The sequence below is a fragment of the Artemia franciscana genome, unplaced genomic scaffold (genome assembly GCF_032884065.1).
Source record: "Artemia franciscana unplaced genomic scaffold, ASM3288406v1 Scaffold_6525, whole genome shotgun sequence".
Taxonomy (NCBI): domain Eukaryota; kingdom Metazoa; phylum Arthropoda; class Branchiopoda; order Anostraca; family Artemiidae; genus Artemia; species Artemia franciscana.
Genome location: NW_027066745.1, coordinates 1 through 17202, shown reverse-complemented (window position 1 = coordinate 17202; position 17202 = coordinate 1). Strand labels below are relative to the sequence as shown.

The window sequence follows — 17202 nt, the reverse complement described above, 5'->3', positions numbered from 1 at the left end:
AGATAGAACAGTGAAAGTTTGATTCTAGCTAGTCTATCTACTATTTCTATGAGTCATATGCAAGACGTCATTTTAGAAAAGACTTTTTCACTATTCAATAAATAGGTAGGTAGGTAGGTAAGTTTTATTTTATCCACAATACAAACATAAATAAAAAAATGACAACACTAATAAATTGTTGCAGCAAAAAGAAAGTCCTAAGGACTTGTGCTGCAATTTCATATTATGATTTACATCTTATAAATAAATATCTAAACATAACATCTCATGATTAACCACCTAGCCTATCTTATATATAAAAAATAACAACACATACACATGAACAAAATACAACAAAATAATCATATTAAATATCATTTACCGGTATTCAGTCCCCACCCCACATCAATAAACTACAAAAAAAAGACATCAAAAACCTTCTGCCCTTCAAAACCTATTACTTAAATAAAACATTTTCAATTTATTTTTAAACCCATATAAAGTGACAGACTCCCTGATGCCAGCCGGCAAACTATTCCAAACAGAAGGCCCCAGATTCCGAACCACATATGATGATCGAACCGTTTTTCTTTGTTCATGGCTTAAAAGTTGTGAATTTCTTGTATCATAATTATGGTACTCCTGATTCATGGAAAAATAATCATGAAAATACTCAGGGCATATATGTTTCATGCTCTGGAACACAAAAATTGATGCCTGGTAGTCACGAATCTGACCAACATTTAAAACATTACACCGGGAAAAGCTAGCAGTAGTTTTGGATTCAACCTGCTCTTTTATGTCCGCAATCAATCGAATGCTTTTATTTTGCAAAATCTGGATCCTTTTATAATTAGAGAAGAAATTACTAGCCCAATGAACACAACCATAATCTATATAAGGATGAACAAGGGAAAAATAAATGATTTTTAAAATCTTGAACGGAAAAGTTTTTTTTACACGTCTCAAAATTCCTAGACCCCTAGCCATTTTAGCACCAATAACACTGCAATGCTTTTTCCAACTAATATTATTATCTAAATAAAACCCCAAATACCTAATTTCAAAAACTTGTTTAATGGGTAAATGTCCAAAAAAAATGTTATTATTATCATTAAGTAACCTACCTGTTCTACTAAATATAATGTAATTTGTTTTAGATGCATTAACTGCTAGGGAACTACCTACTGTAAAACTGCGCAAACGTTCAAGTGCCAAATTAGCCTTATGTGCAACCTGCACCAAACAACTACCAGTTACTGTTATCGCAGTGTCGTCCGCGAAAGAGGTCAGCGCTTCAACTCCAACATGTGAAGCCAACGAATTAACATAAATAAGATAAAGTAGAGGTCCCAGCACGGAACCTTGAGGCACTCCACACTTAACACCGAACTCTCTGCTTGATATATCTGATAAAGCAACTTTGATAGTCCGGCCATGCAAATACGATGAAAACCACTTTACACAAGTACTACCTAACCCAAGCCCACTTAGTCTACTAAGAAGAGTATTAAAATCCACAGTGTCAAAAGCCTTACGGAAATCTACAAAAACAGTTAAAGGAATCATATTATTTTCAAATGCATTATCAACAAAACTTAAAAGATGGTGTACTGCATGACTAGTGGAATGTTTACTTCTGAAACCAAACTGTCCATCATACAAAATTTTCTTCGAATCCAAAAAATCATACAATCGTTTATAAATAACTTTTTCATAAATTTTACTAAATAAAGGTAAAATGGAAATTGGTCGCCAATTACAGGGTTCTGAGGGGTCCCCACCTTTATGTAAAGGTATGATTTTAGATCGTTTCAGTTCCGACGGGAAATGCCCTTTAACCATTGAGAGATTAATTAAATGAACCAGTACCGGTAAAAGATACACCGACACATAATTAAAAGCCTTTAGGTTCAATCCATCTACACCAGAAGAATTTGATTTAAGGCTACAAACAATTTTTTCAACTTCTTCTACATTACATGGTACAAATTCAAACCCATTCTGCATGCTTGAAGGATTTACGTTAATGTTGACGGCACAACCACCTCTAGACACTTCATTCTGTATAACACTACCAATTTTCGAAAAATAATCACCCATGTAATTTGCTATTTCCAATTTATCATGAATAATTCTATTACTAGTTTTTAAATTGGTTATACACATATCTTTTTTTTCACATCCTATCACTTCACGGACAATTCCCCAAGTATCTTTTATATTACCTTCCTTAATCTTCAAACGGTTTAAATAATACTCATTCTTTGCATTTCTTTTTGAATTATTTACATAATTTCTCAACTCTTTAAACTCATTTAAAATCATTTCAGATGGATTATCAAGATATTGACAATACAACTTATTTCTTTGTCTTATTAAACTCAAAATTTCATCATTTATCCACGGCTTTCTCGGTTTAGCTTTCTTGCAATTAATTTTATTCAATGGGCAATTTTTCTCAAACACAGGGTAAAGAATATCTGAAAAATTGTTAAAAGCTTTTGAAGCATCATCCTTTTCATTGTAAACCACCTCCCAATCCAACGAACTAACTTCATTTTTAAATTTAGCCAGATTAACTTCTTTCATGTCACGCCGAAGAATCTTATTTTTTCTTTTAATTTTACAATGTGATAACTTCTGCAACAAACAAAGAAGCGGTAAGTGGTCCGAACCAGAATGGATTAATACATCACACATGCTATCTTCCACCATAACTTCAGTGACGAAAACATTATCAATCAAAGTTGCAGAATGGTCTGTTAATCGGGATGGGATAGAATTTAATGGGAAAAGACCAAATGAAAGCATGACATTAAGGAAATCCAAATTTTTGGCTTGAAGATCTAATAAATCAAAATTAAAATCACCTATGATTACAATTTTATCAAAATTTCGATTTATTTCAGATATTAAAATTTCAATTTCCTCTAGGAAAAAATCCGGACTAGCACCAGGGGGTCTATACACCGATGAAATAAGAAGTGGATTATTATTACTTGTCACTATTTCAATAGCAAAAGTTTCAATCTTACCTTCAATCCATAAAGATAAATCTTCCCTTACTTTAAATTTTATATCATCCTTGATTATGAATGCTAAACCTCCCCTTCCCATCAATGACCGGTTCTTGGAAATAAGTGTGTAACCTGGAAATATAAATAACGAAGCAGGACATTGTTCACTAATAAATGATTCACAAATACCTATCACTTGCACCTCACTGTCAAGTTTATTAATTATATCAACTACATCTTCATGTGAAGTAGTTAAATGACAATTCCAGTGGAGAATCTGGAATCCGGACAGCATAACGGGTGCACTCACATCATCTACTGCAACATATTTACTAAGCCTTGCAGGCTGTTTATCCGAAAATTCCGACGGCTACCAACATCACTCGACAAAATATTATCCAACGAAAAGCGATTTTTTTCTAACTGAAGTAATCGTGAAAACATTCATAAATAATTTATCCTACTTCCTATTAAAGAACTATTACTACGAAAGAATGCAAATACTAAAGTACACATTTATAACTACTAAAACGAAAAAAAAAAAAAAAAAAAAAAAAAAAAAAAAAAAAAACTCAGATTATATGTCGTCACAACTCCACAGTCGGCGTGTCCGAGCGTCATTTCCAGATCGAGCGAAAATACGGCCGTGATCGGACCATACGTTGTGGTTACCTAACCTATCACGAGCCAGTTGCAGAATTTCTCGTCGCTTCTTAGTTAAACTTTCAGACACAAATATACCAGATTTGGCCAGTTTGCTCTTAGCAGCAAATACCTTTCTAGCCACATCCTTAGACGAAAACTGGGCGAGTACCGGTGCAATCATATCAGGCCGCGTAGGATTCTCTGGAAGGGTAAATCTATACACTTTAGTTAGTTCCGAAACATAAACTTGTACGCCCATCTTGTCCGAGATAATATTATTAATACACGATTTTACATCAGCACCCGGAGCTTGTTTGACACCACTGAAAATAAGTGAATCCAGCCTATTTTCCTGCTCAATATCGTCAAGTCTACTTTCGATCTTTTTCACTCTCTCTTCGAGTATCATGAAGCTGTTTTTTAGTGATTTTAGTTGCTTTTCGATAAAATCAAATTTTGGCGAGTATTCCACCATCAAAGAATCATATACGTCAGATATTTTTCACTATTCAATAAATAGATATCAATAGTAGATAGAACAGTGAAAGTTTGATTCTAGCTAGTCTATCTACTATTTCTATGAGTCATATGCAAGACGTCATTTTAGAAAAGACTTTTTCACTATTCAATAAATAGATATCAATAGTAGATAGAACAGTGAAAGTTTGATTCTAGATAGTCTATCTACTATTTCTATGAGTCATATGCAAGACGTCATTTTAGAAAAGACTTTTTCACTATTCAATAAATAGATATCAATAGTAGATAGAACAGTGAAAGTTTGATTCTAGCTAGTCTATCTACTATTTCTATGAGTCATATGCAAGACGTCATTTTAGAAAAGACTTTTTCACTATTCAATAAATAGATATCAATAGTAGATAGAACAGTGAAAGTTTGATTCTAGCTAGTCTATCTACTATTTCTATGAGTCATATGCAAGACGTCATTTTAGAAAAGACTTTTTCACTATTCAATAAATAGATATCAATAGTAGATAGAACATTGAAAGTTTGATTCTAGCTAGTCTATCTACTATTTCTATGAGTCATATGCAAGACGTCATTTTAGAAAAGACTTTTTCACTATTCAATAAATAGATATCAATAGTAGATAGAACAGTGAAAGTTTGATTCTAGCTAGTCTATCTACTATTTCTATGAGTCATATGCAAGACGTCATTTTAGAAAAGACTTTTTCACTATTCAATAAATAGATATCAATAGTAGATAGAACAGTGAAAGTTTGATTCTAGCTAGTCTATCTACTATTTCTATGAGTCATATGCAAGACGTCATTTTAGAAAAGACTTTTTCACTATTCAATAAATAGATATCAATAGTAGATAGAACAGTGAAAGTTTGATTCTAGCTAGTCTATCTACTATTTCTATGAGTCATATGCAAGACGTCATTTTAGAAAAGACTTTTTCACTATTCAATAAATAGATATCAATAGTAGATAGAACAGTGAAAGTTTGATTCTAGCTAGTCTATCTACTATTTCTATGAGTCATATGCAAGACGTCATTTTAGAAAAGACTTTTTCACTATTCAATAAATAGATATCAATAGTAGATAGAACAGTGAAAGTTTGATTCTAGCTAGTCTATCTACTATTTCTATGAGTCATATGCAAGACGTCATTTTAGAAAAGACTTTTTCACTATTCAATAAATAGATATCAATAGTAGATAGAACAGTGAAAGTTTGATTCTAGCTAGTCTATCTACTATTTCTATGAGTCATATGCAAGACGTCATTTTAGAAAAGACTTTTTCACTATTCAATAAATAGATATCAATAGTAGATAGAACAGTGAAAGTTTGATTCTAGCTAGTCTATCTACTATTTCTATGAGTCATATGCAAGACGTCATTTTAGAAAAGACTTTTTCACTATTCAATAAAAAGATATCAATAGTAGATAGAACAGTGAAAGTTTGATTCTAGCTAGTCTATCTACTATTTCTATGAGTCATATGCAAGACGTCATTTTAGAAAAGACTTTTTCACTATTCAATAAATAGAGATCAATAGTAGATAGAACAGTGAAAGTTTGATTCTAGCTAGTCTATCTACTATTTCTATGAGTCATATGCAAGACGTCATTTTAGAAAAGACTTTTTCACTATTCAATAAAAAGATATCAATAGTAGATAGAACAGTGAAAGTTTGATTCTAGCTAGTCTATCTACTATTTCTATGAGTCATATGCAAGACGTCATTTTAGAAAAGACTTTTTCACTATTCAATAAATAGATATCAATAGTAGATAGAACAGTGAAAGTTTGATTCTAGCTAGTCTATCTACTATTTCTATGAGTCATATGCAAGACGTCATTTTAGAAAAGACTTTTTCACTATTCAATAAATAGATATCAATAGTAGATAGAACAGTGAAAGTTTGATTCTAGCTAGTCTATCTACTATTTCTATGAGTCATATGCAAGACGTCATTTTAGAAAAGACTTTTTCACTTTTCAATAAATAGATATCAATAGTAGATAGAACAGTGAAAGTTTGATTCTAGCTAGTCTATCTACTATTTCTATGAGTCATATGCAAGACGTCATTTTAGAAAAGACTTTTTCACTATTCAATAAATAGATATCAATAGTAGATAGAACAGTGAAAGTTTGATTCTTAGTCTATCTACTATTTCTATGAGTCATATGCAAGACGTCATTTTAGAAAAGACTTTTTCACTATTCGATAAATAGATATCAATAGTAGATAGAACAGTGAAAGTTTGATTCTAGCTAGTCTATCTACTATTTCTATGAGTCATATGCAAGACGTCATTTTAGAAAAGACTTTTTCACTATTCAATAAATAGATATCAATAGTAGATAGAACAGTGAAAGTTTGATTCTAGCTAGTCTATCTACTATTTCTATGAGTCATATGCAAGACGTCATTTTAGAAAAGACTTTTTCACTATTCAATAAATAGATATCAATAGTAGATAGAACAGTGAAAGTTTGATTCTAGCTAGTCTATCTACTATTTCTATGAGTCATATGCAAGACGTCATTTTAGAAAAGACTTTTTCACTATTCAATAAATAGATATCAATAGTAGATAGAACAGTGAAAGTTTGATTCTAGCTAGTCTATCTACTATTTCTATGAGTCATATGCAAGACGTCATTTTAGAAAAGACTTTTTCACTGTTCAATAAATAGATATCAATAGTAGATAGAACAGTGAAAGTTTGATTCTAGCTAGTCTATCTACTATTTCTATGAGTCATATGCAAGACGTCATTTTAGAAAAGACTTTTTCACTATTCAATAAATAGATATCAATAGTAGATAGAACAGTGAAAGTTTGATTCTAGCTAGTCTATCTACTATTTCTATGAGTCATATGCAAGACGTCATTTTAGAAAAGACTTTTTCACTATTCAATAAATAGATATCAATAGTAGATAGAACAGTGAAAGTTTGATTCTAGCTAGTCTATCTACTATTTCTATGAGTCATATGCAAGACGTCATTTTAGAAAAGACTTTTTCACTATTCAATAAATAGATATCAATAGTAGATAGAACAGTGAAAGTTTGATTCTAGCTAGTCTATCTACTATTTCTATGAGTCATATGCAAGACGTCATTTTAGAAAAGACTTTTTCACTATTCAATAAATAGATATCAATAGTAGATAGAACAGTGAAAGTTTGATTCTAGCTAGTCTATCTACTATTTCTATGAGTCATATGCAAGACGTCATTTTAGAAAAGACTTTTTCACTATTCAATAAATAGATATCAATAGTAGATAGAACAGTGAAAGTTTGATTCTAGCTAGTCTATCTACTATTTCTATGAGTCATATGCAAGACGTCATTTTAGAAAAGACTTTTTCACTATTCAATAAAAAGATATCAATAGTAGATAGAACAGTGAAAGTTTGATTCTAGCTAGTCTATCTACTATTTCTATGAGTCATATGCAAGACGTCATTTTAGAAAAGACTTTTTCACTATTCAATAAATAGATATCAATAGTAGATAGAACAGTGAAAGTTTGATTCTAGCTAGTCTATCTACTATTTCTATGAGTCATATGCAAGACGTCATTTTAGAAAAGACTTTTTCACTATTCAATAAATAGATATCAATAGTAGATAGAACAGTGAAAGTTTGATTCTAGCTAGTCTATCTACTATTTCTATGAGTCATATGCAAGACGTCATTTTAGAAAAGACTTTTTCACTATTCAATAAATAGATATCAATAGTAGATAGAACAGTGAAAGTTTGATTCTAGCTAGTCAATCTACTATTTCTATGAGTCATATGCAAGACGTCATTTTAGAAAAGACTTTTTCACTATTCAATAAATAGATATCAATAGTAGATAGAACAGTGAAAGTTTGATTCTAGCTAGTCTATCTACTATTTCTATGAGTCATATGCAAGACGTCATTTTAGAAAAGACTTTTTCACTATTCAATAAATAGATATCAATAGTAGATAGAACAGTGAAAGTTTGATTCTAGCTAGTCTGTCTACTATTTCTATGAGTCATATGCAAGACGTCATTTTAGAAAAGACTTTTTCACTATTCAATAAATAGATATCAATAGTAGATAGAACAGTGAAAGTTTGATTCTAGCTAGTCTATCTACTATTTCTATGAGTCATATGCAAGACGTCATTTTAGAAAAGACTTTTTCACTATTCAATAAATAGATATCAATAGTAGATAGAACAGTGAAAGTTTGATTCTAGCTAGTCTATCTACTATTTCTATGAGTCATATGCAAGACGTCATTTTAGAAAAGACTTTTTCACTATTCAATAAATAGATATCAATAGTAGATAGAACAGTGAAAGTTTGATTCTAGCTAGTCTATCTACTATTTCTATGAGTCATATGCAAGACGTCATTTTAGAAAAGACTTTTTCACTATTCAATAAATAGATATCAATAGTAGATAGAACAGTGAAAGTTTGATTCTAGCTAGTCTATCTACTATTTCTATGAGTCATATGCAAGACGTCATTTTAGAAAAGACTTTTTCACTATTCAATAAATAGATATCAATAGTAGATAGAACAGTGAAAGTTTGATTCTAGCTAGTCTATCTACTATTTCTATGAGTCATATGCAAGACGTCATTTTAGAAAAGACTTTTTCACTATTCAATAAATAGATATCAATAGTAGATAGAACAGTGAAAGTTTGATTCTAGCTAGTCTATCTACTATTTCTATGAGTCATATACAAGACGTCATTTTAGAAAAGACTTTTTCACTATTCAATAAATAGATATCAATAGTAGATAGAACAGTGAAAGTTTGATTCTAGCTAGTCTATCTACTATTTCTATGAGTCATATGCAAGACGTCATTTTAGAAAAGACTTTTTCACTATTCAATAAATAGATATCAATAGTAGATAGAACAGTGAAAGTTTGATTCTAGCTAGTCTATCTACTATTTCTATGAGTCTTATGCAAGACGTCATTTTAGAAAAGACTTTTTCACTATTCAATAAATAGATATCAATAGTAGATAGAACAGTGAAAGTTTGATTCTAGCTAGTCTATCTACTATTTCTATGAGTCATATGCAAGACGTCATTTTAGAAAAGACTTTTTCACTATTCAATAAATAGATATCAATAGTAGATAGAACAGTGAAAGTTTGATTCTAGCTAGTCTATCTACTATTTCTATGAGTCATATGCAAGACGTCATTTTAGAAAAGACTTTTTCACTATTCAATAAATAGATATCAATAGTAGATAGAACAGTGAAAGTTTGATTCTAGCTAGTCTATCTACTATTTCTATGAGTCATATGCAAGACGTCATTTTAGAAAAGACTTTTTCACTATTCAATAAATAGATATCAATAGTAGATAGAACAGTGAAAGTTTGATTCTAGCTAGTCTATCTACTATTTCTATGAGTCATATGCAAGACGTCATTTTAGAAAAGACTTTTTCACTATTCAATAAATAGATATCAATAGTAGATAGAACAGTGAAAGTTTGATTCTAGCTAGTCTATCTACTATTTCTATGAGTCATATGCAAGACGTCATTTTAGAAAAGACTTTTTCACTATTCAATAAATAGATATCAATAGTAGATAGAACAGTGAAAGTTTAATTCTAGCTAGTCTATCTACTATTTCTATGAGTCATATGCAAGACGTCATTTTAGAAAAGACTTTTTCACTATTCAATAAATAGATATCAATAGTAGATAGAACAGTGAAAGTTTGATTCTAGCTAGTCTATCTACTATTTCTATGAGTCATATGCAAGACGTCATTTTAAAAAGACTTTTTCACTATTCAATAAATAGATATCAATAGTAGATAGAACAGTGAAAGTTTGATTCTAGCTAGTCTATCTACTATTTCTATGAGTCATATGCAAGACGTCATTTTAGAAAAGACTTTTTCACTATTCAATAAATAGATATCAATAGTAGATAGAACAGTGAAAGTTTGATTCTAGCTAGTCTATCTACTATTTCTATGAGTCATATGCAAGACGTCATTTTAGAAAAGACTTTTTCACTATTCAATAAATAGATATCAATAGTAGATAGAACAGTGAAAGTTTGATTCTAGCTAGTCTATCTACTATTTCTATGAGTCATATGCAAGACGTCATTTTAGAAAAGACTTTTTCACTATTCAATAAATAGATATCAATAGTAGATAGAACAGTGAAAGTTTGATTCTAGCTAGTCTATCTACTATTTCTATGAGTCATATGCAAGACGTCATTTTAGAAAAGACTTTTTCACTATTCAATAAATAGATATCAATAGTAGATAGAACAGTGAAAGTTTGATTCTAGCTAGTCTATCTACTATTTCTATGAGTCATATACAAGACGTCATTTTAGAAAAGACTTTTTCACTATTCAATAAATAGATATCAATAGTAGATAGAACAGTGAAAGTTTGATTCTAGCTAGTCTATCTACTATTTCTATGAGTCATATGCAAGACGTCATTTTAGAAAAGACTTTTTCACTATTCAATAAATAGATATCAATAGTAGATAGAACAGTGAAAGTTTGATTCTAGCTAGTCTATCTACTATTTCTATGAGTCATATGCAAGACGTCATTTTAGAAAAGACTTTTTCACTATTCAATAAATAGATATCAATAGTAGATAGAACAGTGAAAGTTTGATTCTAGCTAGTCTATCTACTATTTCTATGAGTCATATGCAAGACGTCATTTTAGAAAAGACTTTTTCACTATTCAATAAATAGATATCAATAGTAGATAGAACAGTGAAAGTTTGATTCTAGCTAGTCTATCTACTATTTCTATGAGTCATATGCAAGACGTCATTTTAGAAAAGACTTTTTCGCTATTCAATAAATAGATATCAATAGTAGATAGAACAGTGAAAGTTTGATTCTAGCTAGTCTATCTACTATTTCTATGAGTCATATGCAAGACGTCATTTTAGAAAAGACTTTTTCACTATTCAATAAATAGATATCAATAGTAGATAGAACAGTGAAAGTTTGATTCTAGCTAGTCTATCTACTATTTCTATGAGTCATATGCAAGACGTCATTTTAGAAAAGACTTTTTCACTATTCAATAAATAGATATCAATAGTAGATAGAACAGTGAAAGTTTGATTCTAGCTAGTCTATCTACTATTTCTATGAGTCATATGCAAGACGTCATTTTAGAAAAGACTTTTTCACTATTCAATAAATAGATATCAATAGTAGATAGAACATTGAAAGTTTGATTCTAGCTAGTCTATCTACTATTTCTATGAGTCATATGCAAGACGTCATTTTAGAAAAGACTTTTTCACTATTCAATAAATAGATATCAATAGTAGATAGAACAGTGAAAGTTTGATTCTAGCTAGTCTATCTACTATTTCTATGAGTCATATGCAAGACGTCATTTTAGAAAAGACTTTTTCACTATTCAATAAATAGATATCAATAGTAGATAGAACAGTGAAAGTTTGATTCTAGCTAGTCTATCTACTATTTCTATGAGTCATATGCAAGACGTCATTTTAGAAAAGACTTTTTCACTATTCAATAAATAGATATCAATAGTAGATAGAACAGTGAAAGTTTGATTCTAGCTAGTCTATCTACTATTTCTATGAGTCATATGCAAGACGTCATTTTAGAAAAGACTTTTTCACTATTCAATAAATAGATATCAATAGTAGATAGAACAGTGAAAGTTTGATTCTAGCTAGTCTATCTACTATTTCTATGAGTCATATGCAAGACGTCATTTTAGAAAAGACTTTTTCACTATTCAATAAATAGATATCAATAGTAGATAGAACAGTGAAAGTTTGATTCTAGATAGTCTATCTACTATTTCTATGAGTCATATGCAAGACGTCATTTTAGAAAAGACTTTTTCACTATTCAATAAATAGATATCAATAGTAGATAGAACAGTGAAAGTTTGATTCTAGCTAGTCTATCTACTATTTCTATGAGTCATATGCAAGACGTCATTTTAGAAAAGACTTTTTCACTATTCAATAAATAGATATCAATAGTAGATAGAACAGTGAAAGTTTGATTCTAGCTAGTCTATCTACTATTTCTATGAGTCATATGCAAGACGTCATTTTAGAAAAGACTTTTTCACTATTCAATAAATAGATATCAATAGTAGATAGAACAGTGAAAGTTTGATTCTAGATAGTCTATCTACTATTTCTATGAGTCATATGCAAGACGTCATTTTAGAAAAGACTTTTTCACTATTCAATAAATAGATATCAATAGTAGATAGAACAGTGAAAGTTTGATTCTAGCTAGTCTATCTACTATTTCTATGAGTCATATGCAAGACGTCATTTTAGAAAAGACTTTTTCACTATTCAATAAATAGATATCAATAGTAGATAGAACAGTGAAAGTTTGATTCTAGCTAGTCTATCTACTATTTCTATGAGTCATATGCAAGACGTCATTTTAGAAAAGACTTTTTCACTATTCAATAAATAGATATCAATAGTAGATAGAACAGTGAAAGTTTGATTCTAGCTAGTCTATCTACTATTTCTATGAGTCATATGCAAGACGTCATTTTAGAAAAGACTTTTTCACTATTCAATAAATAGATATCAATAGTAGATAGAACAGTGAAAGTTTGATTCTAGCTAGTCTATCTACTATTTCTATGAGTCATATGCAAGACGTCATTTTAGAAAAGACTTTTTCACTATTCAATAAATAGATATCAATAGTAGATAGAACAGTGAAAGTTTGATTCTAGCTAGTCTATCTACTATTTCTATGAGTCATATGCAAGACGTCATTTTAGAAAAGACTTTTTCACTATTCAATAAATAGATATCAATAGTAGATAGAACAGTGAAAGTTTGATTCTAGCTAGTCTATCTACTATTTCTATGAGTCATATCCAAGACGTCATTTTAGAAAAGACTTTTTCACTATTCAATAAATAGATATCAATAGTAGATAGAACAGTGAAAGTTTGATTCTAGCTAGTCTATCTACTATTTCTATGAGTCATATGCAAGACGTCATTTTAGAAAAGACTTTTTCACTATTCAATAAATAGATATCAATAGTAGATAGAACAGTGAAAGTTTGATTCTAGCTAGTCTATCTACTATTTCTATGAGTCATATGCAAGACGTCATTTTAGAAAAGACTTTTTCACTATTCAATAAATAGATATCAATAGTAGATAGAACAGTGAAAGTTTGATTCTAGCTAGTCTATCTACTATTTCTATGAGTCATATGCAAGACGTCATTTTAGAAAAGACTTTTTCACTATTCAATAAATAGATATCAATAGTAGATAGAACAGTGAAAGTTTGATTCTAGCTAGTCTATCTACTATTTCTATGAGTCATATGCAAGACGTCATTTTAGAAAAGACTTTTTCACTATTCAATAAAAAGATATCAATAGTAGATAGAACAGTGAAAGTTTGATTCTAGCTAGTCTATCTACTATTTCTATGAGTCATATGCAAGACGTCATTTTAGAAAAGACTTTTTCACTATTCAATAAATAGAGATCAATAGTAGATAGAACAGTGAAAGTTTGATTCTAGCTAGTCTATCTACTATTTCTATGAGTCATATGCAAGACGTCATTTTAGAAAAGACTTTTTCACTATTCAATAAAAAGATATCAATAGTAGATAGAACAGTGAAAGTTTGATTCTAGCTAGTCTATCTACTATTTCTATGAGTCATATGCAAGACGTCATTTTAGAAAAGACTTTTTCACTATTCAATAAATAGATATCAATAGTAGATAGAACAGTGAAAGTTTGATTCTAGCTAGTCTATCTACTATTTCTATGAGTCATATGCAAGACGTCATTTTAGAAAAGACTTTTTCACTATTCAATAAATAGATATCAATAGTAGATAGAACAGTGAAAGTTTGATTCTAGCTAGTCTATCTACTATTTCTATGAGTCATATGCAAGACGTCATTTTAGAAAAGACTTTTTCACTTTTCAATAAATAGATATCAATAGTAGATAGAACAGTGAAAGTTTGATTCTAGCTAGTCTATCTACTATTTCTATGAGTCATATGCAAGACGTCATTTTAGAAAAGACTTTTTCACTATTCAATAAATAGATATCAATAGTAGATAGAACAGTGAAAGTTTGATTCTTAGTCTATCTACTATTTCTATGAGTCATATGCAAGACGTCATTTTAGAAAAGACTTTTTCACTATTCGATAAATAGATATCAATAGTAGATAGAACAGTGAAAGTTTGATTCTAGCTAGTCTATCTACTATTTCTATGAGTCATATGCAAGACGTCATTTTAGAAAAGACTTTTTCACTATTCAATAAATAGATATCAATAGTAGATAGAACAGTGAAAGTTTGATTCTAGCTAGTCTATCTACTATTTCTATGAGTCATATGCAAGACGTCATTTTAGAAAAGACTTTTTCACTATTCAATAAATAGATATCAATAGTAGATAGAACAGTGAAAGTTTGATTCTAGCTAGTCTATCTACTATTTCTATGAGTCATATGCAAGACGTCATTTTAGAAAAGACTTTTTCACTATTCAATAAATAGATATCAATAGTAGATAGAACAGTGAAAGTTTGATTCTAGCTAGTCTATCTACTATTTCTATGAGTCATATGCAAGACGTCATTTTAGAAAAGACTTTTTCACTGTTCAATAAATAGATATCAATAGTAGATAGAACAGTGAAAGTTTGATTCTAGCTAGTCTATCTACTATTTCTATGAGTCATATGCAAGACGTCATTTTAGAAAAGACTTTTTCACTATTCAATAAATAGATATCAATAGTAGATAGAACAGTGAAAGTTTGATTCTAGCTAGTCTATCTACTATTTCTATGAGTCATATGCAAGACGTCATTTTAGAAAAGACTTTTTCACTATTCAATAAATAGATATCAATAGTAGATAGAACAGTGAAAGTTTGATTCTAGCTAGTCTATCTACTATTTCTATGAGTCATATGCAAGACGTCATTTTAGAAAAGACTTTTTCACTATTCAATAAATAGATATCAATAGTAGATAGAACAGTGAAAGTTTGATTCTAGCTAGTCTATCTACTATTTCTATGAGTCATATGCAAGACGTCATTTTAGAAAAGACTTTTTCACTATTCAATAAATAGATATCAATAGTAGATAGAACAGTGAAAGTTTGATTCTAGCTAGTCTATCTACTATTTCTATGAGTCATATGCAAGACGTCATTTTAGAAAAGACTTTTTCACTATTCAATAAATAGATATCAATAGTAGATAGAACAGTGAAAGTTTGATTCTAGCTAGTCTATCTACTATTTCTATGAGTCATATGCAAGACGTCATTTTAGAAAAGACTTTTTCACTATTCAATAAATAGATATCAATAGTAGATAGAACAGTGAAAGTTTGATTCTAGCTAGTCTATCTACTATTTCTATGAGTCATATGCAAGACGTCATTTTAGAAAAGACTTTTTCACTATTCAATAAATAGATATCAATAGTAGATAGAACAGTGAAAGTTTGATTCTAGCTAGTCTATCTACTATTTCTATGAGTCATATGCAAGACGTCATTTTAGAAAAGACTTTTTCACTATTCAATAAATAGATATCAATAGTAGATAGAACAGTGAAAGTTTGATTCTAGCTAGTCTATCTACTATTTCTATGAGTCATATGCAAGACGTCATTTTAGAAAAGACTTTTTCACTATTCAATAAATAGATATCAATAGTAGATAGAACAGTGAAAGTTTGATTCTAGCTAGTCTATCTACTATTTCTATGAGTCATATGCAAGACGTCATTTTAGAAAAGACTTTTTCACTATTCAATAAATAGATATCAATAGTAGATAGAACAGTGAAAGTTTGATTCTAGCTAGTCTATCTACTATTTCTATGAGTCATATGCAAGACGTCATTTTAGAAAAGACTTTTTCACTATTCAATAAATAGATATCAATAGTAGATAGAACAGTGAAAGTTTGATTCTAGCTAGTCTATCTACTATTTCTATGAGTCATATGCAAGACGTCATTTTAGAAAAGACTTTTTCACTATTCAATAAATAGATATCAATAGTAGATAGAACAGTGAAAGTTTGATTCTAGCTAGTCTATCTACTATTTCTATGAGTCATATGCAAGACGTCATTTTAGAAAAGACTTTTTCACTATTCAATAAATAGATATCAATAGTAGATAGAACAGTGAAAGTTTGATTCTAGCTAGTCTATCTACTATTTCTATGAGTCATATGCAAGACGTCATTTTAGAAAAGACTTTTTCACTATTCAATAAATAGATATCAATAGTAGATAGAACAGTGAAAGTTTGATTCTAGCTAGTCTATCTACTATTTCTATGAGTCATATGCAAGACGTCATTTTAGAAAAGACTTTTTCACTATTCAATAAATAGATATCAATAGTAGATAGAACAGTGAAAGTTTGATTCTAGCTAGTCTATCTACTATTTCTATGAGTCATATGCAAGACGTCATTTTAGAAAAGACTTTTTCACTATTCAATAAATAGATATCAATAGTAGATAGAACAGTGAAAGTTTGATTCTAGCTAGTCTATCTACTATTTCTATGAGTCATATGCAAGACGTCATTTTAGAAAAGACTTTTTCACTATTCAATAAATAGATATCAATAGTAGATAGAACAGTGAAAGTTTGATTCTAGCTAGTCTATCTACTATTTCTATGAGTCATATGCAAGACGTCATTTTAGAAAAGACTTTTTCACTATTCAATAAATAGATATCAATAGTAGATAGAACAGTGAAAGTTTGATTCTAGCTAGTCTATCTACTATTTCTATGAGTCATATGCAAGACGTCATTTTAGAAAAGACTTTTTCACTATTCAATAAATAGATATCAATAGTAGATAGAACAGTGAAAGTTTGATTCTAGCTAGTCTATCTACTATTTCTATGAGTCATATGCAAGACGTCATTTTAGAAAAGACTTTTTCACTATTCAATAAATAGATATCAATAGTAGATAGAACAGTGAAAGTTTGATTCTAGCTAGTCTATCTACT

The 17202-nt window shown here is 29.7% G+C and overlaps 1 protein-coding gene across 1 annotated transcript; it reads right to left on the bottom strand.

Annotated features, from left to right (window-relative positions):
* Positions 1–1106: 1106 nt before the first annotated feature.
* LOC136043481 (uncharacterized) lies at positions 1107–4053 on the bottom strand (the record flags this gene model as incomplete). The annotated part of the gene is made up of 3 exons (XM_065728397.1): positions 3672–4053; positions 3018–3131; positions 1107–1523 (listed from the first exon to the last, which is right to left on the bottom strand). Coding segments are annotated over exons 1-3 (913 nt in total), but the record flags the coding sequence as incomplete, so codon positions are not given.
* Between the last annotated feature and the right edge of the window lie 13149 nt (positions 4054–17202).